The sequence below is a fragment of the Diadema antillarum genome, unplaced genomic scaffold (genome assembly GCF_040938485.1).
Source record: "Diadema antillarum isolate AM-2024a unplaced genomic scaffold, OU_Dant_1.0 seq00001153_RagTag, whole genome shotgun sequence".
Taxonomy (NCBI): Eukaryota; Metazoa; Echinodermata; class Echinoidea; order Diadematoida; family Diadematidae; genus Diadema; species Diadema antillarum.
The window spans coordinates 324575-333025 of NW_027271964.1; the positions used below are offsets into that span (position 1 = coordinate 324575).

The 8451-nt window shown below is 37.2% G+C and overlaps 1 protein-coding gene across 1 annotated transcript in view; it reads left to right on the plus strand.

Moving 5' to 3' along the window:
* The window catches only part of LOC139744283 (angiopoietin-1 receptor-like), a 57783-nt gene extending 51210 nt beyond the window's left edge, over positions 1-6573 (plus strand). Inside the window, exons 21-28 of the mRNA XM_071654729.1 lie at positions 485-595; positions 1725-1930; positions 2340-2453; positions 3343-3413; positions 4072-4112; positions 4626-4722; positions 5162-5261; positions 5702-6573. Of these exons, the coding sequence (XP_071510830.1) occupies positions 485-595; positions 1725-1930; positions 2340-2453; positions 3343-3413; positions 4072-4112; positions 4626-4722; positions 5162-5261; positions 5702-5794 (833 nt within the window). The 3' untranslated portion in view covers positions 5795-6573. The remainder of the gene's footprint in view (positions 1-484; positions 596-1724; positions 1931-2339; positions 2454-3342; positions 3414-4071; positions 4113-4625; positions 4723-5161; positions 5262-5701) is intronic.
* The last annotated feature ends 1878 nt before the right edge of the window (positions 6574-8451 follow it).

The following is an 8451-nucleotide window of genomic DNA, read 5'->3' on the forward strand; positions in this document are numbered from 1 at the left end:
GGCCTCCTCGTTGGCAGTCCAGTACACTCCTGATGGATTTCCACACAGCTCGAAAGCTTAATGCACAAAAAGTATTAAACTATTCCTTATCTTGACACAAGATTCTGCCCATGCAGTTGTTGTTGTTGTTGCTGTTGCTGTTGTTGTTGTTGTTGCTGCTGCTGTTGTTGTTGTTGTTGTTGTCGTTGCTTTGATGTTGTAGTTGTTGTTGTTATTATTATTATTATTATTATCATTATTATTTGTTATTTTAGAAAGAACATCAGCCGAAAAGATGAATGTAGTTTGGTTTTGATATTGATATATTGAAATTTGTGGATATGTTGCCTTCGGGATCTAGTAGCAATTTGTTTTATATAAGTTTGGCTGTTGTGATTGCTTGAATACCGCCTCAATTATGTCTCTATATATCTTTCTATTTATCGCTTTATGTACAACTCTATATTCACCGCGTCTTTCTCGCTCTGCTTTTTTTTTACCGTAGATGGCGCTTCGGACGCTGATCGGAAGGATTTCATGGGCGAGTTAGAAATCATGTGTAAAGTGGGTCATCATCCTAACATTGTAAACCTGATTGGTGCCTGCGAACACCAAGGTACGTTGTTCGTCCGTGTTTTCACTAGGAGTAGCAAATATTTTATTTTTCTACAATCATGTGCACCAATATCTTCAGCATAGCTCATAACAGCGGTGCCTAAGGTATCTTTAAAACGGTTACAGCTCGTTATTCCAAAGGTTCGTTACTCCGAAGGCTCTTCAGTCCGAAGATTCCTTATTCCGGAGGTTCGTTTTTCCGAATTTTACTTTCGGATGAACAAATCTTCGGAATAACGAACCTTCGGAATAACGCCACGAATGTTCGGATTAACGAACCCTTTTTCATTTTCGGATAAACGAACCTCTAGGTATAGGGGATTTGCGTGTTTCGGATTAACGAACCTTCGGAATATCGAACCTTCGGAATATCGAACCTTCGGAACAACGAACGGCACCCCTTTAAAACATACTTCCATCACAATTAAAGTAATCTCAGTTCATTTCGGGGATTACCCATTGGCAAGCCGGATGATATAAAAGATTTGATTTTGCCTGCATTATCCAGAATTTTATGTGTGCGTCTTTTTTTTTCTGTTTTGTGTCTTCTGCTCGGTGTTTTTTATAGGTTTTGTTCTTTTCTTTGCTTGACATAATTTGAGTGTCAATTGAGTTTCTCATGGTATACTTGAATGTGTGCTTCTAATCATTTGCTAATTTTTCTCTATCAATCTGATTTTTGAAGTCATCATTATCATACGTATCCTCTCATTGATGTTTTCACTATAATCATTAGTCCTTGTAGGGGTATTGTTATAGACATCATTATCATTATCATCATTATCAGAAGAAGACTCACTATTGTTACAAATTTCCGTATTTTTTTTTTCTTGTACTTTTTGTTAGGATGTCGGATGGAAAACAACTGAACTGAACTGAACTGAGCTGAAATTATTGATGTGACATTGCTTGTAGTTCTAGTATCGTTCTTGTTGTATCTTAATTGTTATCTTTATCTCCCTGTTATCATTATTATTATCATTGTTGTTTGTAATGTTGCAATTGCCTTCAGGAAATAAACTTCATAGCGAAATATTCCCAAAATAAGCAGCAAACGTCCTCTCTTTCTTGCTCTCTTTCCACCTCCCTCTTTCTGTCTCTATATACATCATTTCTTTCTCCGTCTCTAGGCATTCTTTACGTTGCCACTGAGTACGCCCGCTACGGCAACCTGTTGAATTTCCTCCGCTCCAGCAGGACGCTGGAGCCCGAGTCCCCGTTCTCCGGCCAGGCCAACCGCTTCAAGGTCAACGTGACTTGCTCGCTCTCTGCGGAGCAGCTTCTCGGATTCGCGGCCGACGTGGCGCTGGGAATGCAGCATCTATCCGAGAAAGGGGTAGGGCGCCACACACGAACGTATAGGCCTATCGTGTCGGTATTTCGTCTTTGAAATCATTAATCTCTATAGGACGTATCTGGATGTTATCTTGTTAGCCCATCCGTGGCCTGCCATTGTAAAAGTTAGAAGAAAAACTAACCTTTATGTCTGTTGGTATCGAATACCTTTCATATCAGCTTATGTTCATGTGTCTAAAATTCGGTTTTTGTATCTGTGTCAATTTGTTTTTAATTTCGAACAAGTGATGTATTGTATATAGATAAGGATAACAATAATAACTTATTCTTTTGCAAAGCAAAATGGGTAGAGTATTTCTCCATTCTGTTTGCAAATCTAGGAGTTGTTTCCGATCTAGAAATATGTTTCAACAACTCCTTCTTTACCCACTCCACGTCTTTACTTTCAGTGTGTCCACCGCGATTTGGCTGCTCGAAACATCTTGGTGTGTGATGACTACGTGTGCAAAGTCACGGACTTTGGACTATCGAGAAGTGACGAAGTGTACGTGAAGACAACAGCGGTACGTCATCATACAAATGTCCTCATTTTCAATTTTGGTTTGCTCCTTAATTAATTGAAATTTGGGGTGTTTTGATTAAAAGGGGAAAAAACAGATGAACAAGTAGGTCACATGCGTGTGTACACCGTGCAAGCAAAATAAACCGTTTTGTATAAAAAAAAAAGGGGGGGGGGAGAAGAAGTACGTGAAGAGGTTAATATGTAATCTTAATGTGTGAATATGTGATCAGACTGCATAAATTACTCGAAATACTATCATGAGTATTTGTATAGCGTAGTAAAAGACCACGTGGAACCACACGCAAAATACCATTGATAATCAAAAGTTAGATATCAAGAAAAATGAGACAAATCAATTTGTTCATGGATAATATGGCCTTTTGTTGTATACAGTATTTAAGTAAGTAAGTAAGTAAGTAATGAATGAATGAATGAATGAATGAATGAATGAATGAATGAATGAATGAATGAATGAATTTATGTATGTATGTATGAATGAATGAATAAATGAATGAATGAATGAATAAATAAATAAATAAATAAATAGTATGAATAATAAGGGCGATAGCGGTATTATAGAAGAGGAGGACAAATATTTGGTTTAAATGTGTAAGCTGCAACTAGTGTAGATTCAGATATTTAGAATTTAATGAGATGGCAGAGATCAAACTTTATTTTATCTATGAAAACTGAAAATACAAATACAATTCTAGCTTACAAATTTCTTACATGAACCTGTGCGCCATTCTTCATGAGTGCTCTGCAACTTAAACTTGGTTTTGAGCGCTTACTTATCGCCATGATGGTAAATCAGTCGTAATCATATCCAGTGAGTACATTTCGATTTGTATTCGTCATTTGTGGTTGTTTGTCTGTTTGTTCGGCCGTAGGGACGTCTCCCCGTCCGTTGGATGGCAATCGAATCTCTGAACTACAGCGTCTACACCACCAAAAGTGACGTGTGAGTCAAGGCTTATCTTCATCATAGAAAATAAGTTGTCATAGGGTAAATGATTTCCAGATGCGTTTTTGGGTGTCATTGCCATCCTTCTTCTTTCAAGATCTTATATTGTGACGAAATATTCGTAATCTCACATGAGCATGAATGTGATGAAACTATGGCATAGCCATTTGTTAGTCGTATTCCAGTGAGGAGACGTGGTAGCACACACGTTTGTTTGTTTTATTCTTTTTAAGAATCGTATACAAACATTTTTTTTTTTCGAAACGTTATTTTCAGTCAAAAGTGGATCAACACAGCTCCATGGCAAAAGCCCATTTTTCAAAAATGGTAATTGTAACTTGATTTAGTTCAAAACATGATGATGACCAAAAGAGATTTTTCTTCTTTGTCATCAATAGTCGCTAAAAATGGTTTTGTGGTTTTCTTTTTACCTTATCAATGGTATATCCATAGATTTAACTAATCATATTTTGTCACGATTTCGATCTGGTTGCACTCATATCTTATGTTTTAAAAAAAGATATGTATATTCGAATGGTTTGTTTACTGTTGTTGGCGAGGAAAAAAATGGATAAAGAATGAATTGATCAAGAAAATAGTTTTTATATACTTAAAATTTACTGTTTCCTCCTTTTTCTCTCTATCTCCCTCTTAGATGGTCCTTTGGAGTCTTGCTATGGGAGATTTGTACACTAGGTATGCGACGGTTGATTTTTATCTTTTTATTATGAAATGATAAAAAAGAAACATGTTCTAGATAATCAAAGCACATGACATACAAGTTGCTCGCTTGTCTAGAATTTTGAGGACTGATTTTTTATTGAATCAGAAAATCAATGCATTTTGAATTGTGTGATTTAAGTCTGCTGGTGCGATATATTTCATCAAGATATCCATACTGTGTGATTTTACACTGCACTTTTCAATTATCAATTCGATTATATATTTCAAGTACATTGCATTTATTCTACCTATCTGCCTATTTACCTTCAGAGTATGAGTAAGCAATTATGCTGATAGCATTGGCGATATTACTTGATAACAGACACACTGAAATAAGAGAGAAGATGAATAATTTACTTTACATCTTACGCCACTTGAAATCACCGTAAAGCGCACTATCACAAAGACTTCTCGGCACCTTTTTAGTCCTTTTGTAAGTATCATCCATCTATTTTTGTTTGCCTTCTCTCACGCCTGCTTCTCCAGGTGGGACACCCTACCCAGGCCTGACATGCGCCGAGCTGTACGAACGGCTGCCGCTGGGTCACCGCATGGAAAAACCGCTGAACTGCGAGGACGAAGTGTAAGAAACACATATACACGCCAAAAAACAACAACAAACAAACAAACAAAACATACACACAAAAACACCTTAACGTTACGATTATCTAGGCTTTGTAAATCTATAATTAATTATTTCTGACGACACGTTTGCCGGACAGCATACGATACCATTGCCAAATATATTGCTTGCATGATATGACATCATATAATTGCACGAAAACCTAGAGCAAAAACGAAATGAAAAATCAGATGTTCGGTTTTTGTTTTGTTTTGTTTTGTTTGTTTGTTTGTTTGTTTGTTTGTTTGTTTGTTTGTTTGTTTTGTTTTGTTTTGTTTTGTTTTGTTTTGTTTTGTTTTGTTTTGTTTTGTTTTGTTTTGTTTTGTTTTGTTTTGTTTTCAAAGTGACAATACGTTTCCTTTGCTGATATTCGTTTATCAATGTTCCTTCCACTCCTCAGGTATAACATTATGCGGCAGTGCTGGCGAGATCGTCCCCATGATCGCCCCACCTTCGACCAACTCCACACCGTACTCAAGGGCCTTATCAAAGCCAAACAGGTATATTAACAAGCTACATGGGGAATTGGTCTGCGGTTCTTTAAAAAAAATCACATTATGTAATAATGACGTATTCTAAGAATGATTATTCTCACATGTTAAGACGCGTTTTAAGTTGAAAGTGTATTCTTTTTTGCTCCAATATAGATGAAATATCGTAGTTACAATCGTACTTTGTTAAAAAGGAAGAAAAAATGGGCACACATATTGGCACTTCATATTCTAGTAGTTCGTACATCATGCGTAATTTACAAACAGCTCTTTAAAAAAGGCCCTGCTCTTTTTCGACTTTCCCCAACAATGCTGTTTTTACCGGCGGTCATGTAGGACCAGAAAATTTGGCAATTCCCGCAAAGTTTCTAGTCCGACAGTGATTTTTAAAGGTCTGGAACTGTCGCCTTGCTTTAATACGGCCACACGATTTGATTTCTCCCTACCAGCCTTACGTCAACCTGGACAAACTCGAGAACGACCTGGAGTTTCTCGAGATCAACTCCGAGGAGGATTTCAAACACGATAGCTGGATTATGTAACACGTGCATCGGATGATGAGATCGACGAGGGCATCGACTGCGCTGCGCCGTGATCGAAGGCAAAACGAAAAGAACGCAAAAGAAATGAAAGACTGATATCCCACGTGATTCGGCTTTACAGAGAGAGGGAGAAATCAGAGATTTTCTTTTTGTTTGTCGACCAAAGGAGGCAACAAACGGCGAGGGGAAAAGTGCACTGGAAGAACTCTCTAGCCCTCAAAGAAAAATGATGTCGAAATTTTAAAGGCAAAAGGATTTTATGTTTACTAAACGTGGAAAGCAGCGGCAAAGGGAACGTACAGCATTATTTGGCCAGTGATATCGCTTTCTTGTTTGTTGTTTGTTTGTTTGTTTATTTGTTGAGACTGTGGGAGTTGTGTGGGTTTTTTTTCGATTTTCAGAAGCCACATAATATTATCTGTGATTTGGTACTATATCAGTTTATTAGAATCTTGTTTAATGTTACTTTTTATCTTTTTTTTTATAAGATTAAAGAATGTTGAAGTGAAAAGTCAAAGAATGTATAATTGATTGTTAAATTCCATTTCAGAAGATCGAATTTGGCTTCTCGTTCGAATTGGCTTCTTTTAGGGGGGTGCCTTCAATCTCTGTCTGATCTCTATTTGTGCGAATTTCGTATGAATTTAGCGCTTTCCATCGAACTTTCTTCAATGTGAGGTATATGCAATAACATCTACTGATGCCAATTTTGTAATGAAAATATGACTTTAGTTTTCATCTGCAACAAATTCTTCATGGACTTTGTGGGTAGAACTGATAGGTGGAGGGGGGGGGGGGGGGGGGGGGGGGAGCTTTGACCTCCTGTGCCAAATACTTACATGAGGCAAAAGGAGGCGAGAGAAAGAAACACAAACACGCACAAACTAAGGATAGGTATGGTATGGAAGTCGGGCTTGCATTGAAGCTAGGTTACCATGGTTACGTGTCGCTTTATCGTCTCAGCTTGTGCTTGTGATAAAAGATTTAAAAAATACCACTGAAATGAAGGATCAATATAGCGCATCCACGAAACTGACATTAAACATTTTGGTTTAAAAAAAAATCCGAACAGGGTAATCGGATAACCTCTTTTCGGTTTACTGTTGGTAGTAATTAACCAGTGTTAACTTTGTACCTTGCATATCCGATGAAAGGAAGCTATCAAGATTTAAGTCCTTAATTGTTTTCATATGCCACCAACTTGCCTGCAAAACAATTTGAAAGGAATACTGCATGCAGTGGGTGCATTATGGTGAAGAAAGTGTTTTCTTCCTTGTCAAAATCCAGTGATGTTAACCCTTCGACATTACTTTGTATGCGATTTTTACACTTTCCATGCAGTGTATTAATAACAGTAACTGATGTTCAGCACAGTGATTAAAGTATTGTCCCTGTGTTCCGCCACATTCGTCGGTCTGTAGATTGTGATGCGAAGTTTAAATCTAAAACAAACTTCGCGAGTTTGGAAAACTGGAATGAAAGAAGTGTAACATACGTCCTATAATCAGAGTCATTGTCATAATTTCCCCGTCTGTCTGTATAGGTTATCCCGAGAATGATTTCCTTTTCCCTGGTGTAAGACAATGTAAGAAGTGAAGACTTAACGGAAAGGTTTCCCAAGTGAATGCTGGAAAGCAGCTGGCAGCGTGTCTGCGTACTGTCATAGTACTATACCTGGCTTCGGCCATTCAGGGTCTGCAAAAGTACTACTTTTTGATAAAGATCTTTTTTTATTCTTCCCTTTTAGAGGCTTCCAATTGAATCCCTACCTGAAGAAAAACAATCAGAGCGCGTGAATGTACTCTAATCCCGCTATAACCCCTCATGTGCTATAAGAGTGCCGATAGAAAAAAAAACCCTATGTTGCAAACACTGTCCAAAGTGCCTGACACTCAAAGGATTAAATAGCCATATCTGTGTGGATTTTTTTTTATTCAATTTCATTTCATTCATTTCTTTTCCAAAAAAATAAACCCAAACAATTGCAATAAAACATTTGAATACACATAACGACACAAAATTTCTTTGCATGGCAATGAACTTATTGTCTTTTTCCCCTCATTCAGTCAGAACGTGATTAAATCTGATCATTTTTTAAAGAAAACTCGTCCACCCTGCGTAACTCTTGATATTTGTGTTTTCATAGATTGTGAATAGCATTCTAATATCTTTCTTTTCTTTTCACTCAATGATCTTTGACCTCCAGGCACGCATCCTTTCCTTATAGTACTACATTCCCCTTTTTACGTGTAAATCCATTCATATCTGGCATTTTGACGTAATGTAAGTTCCACATCAGTACTTTACAAGTATGAAAAGAATTCGTCCTGACCTTGTATCATGTATACTTCCTTTTTATTCCTTTATAACAAAATGTTGTCCAGTACGTATTAGCTCCTTTTTAGCCGTTATAAAGTCACGTAGAGTTAGCGAGTAGTTATATATGCGTGGCTGAATAAGAATATAAGGAATATATCCCTACGTCTTGTCCTGAAATATTTATTTACTATAATATCGAAATTTTACACAGTGTGTATGAAATAATGCAGCATGCATTGAATCAGGGTGTTGTAAATGTGTCTTCCCGTTTTCTCGTCACGATCTGGCGTCCTCATAGAAAGGTGAAACCGTGAGCTTTCGTCACGAACCATTCATAT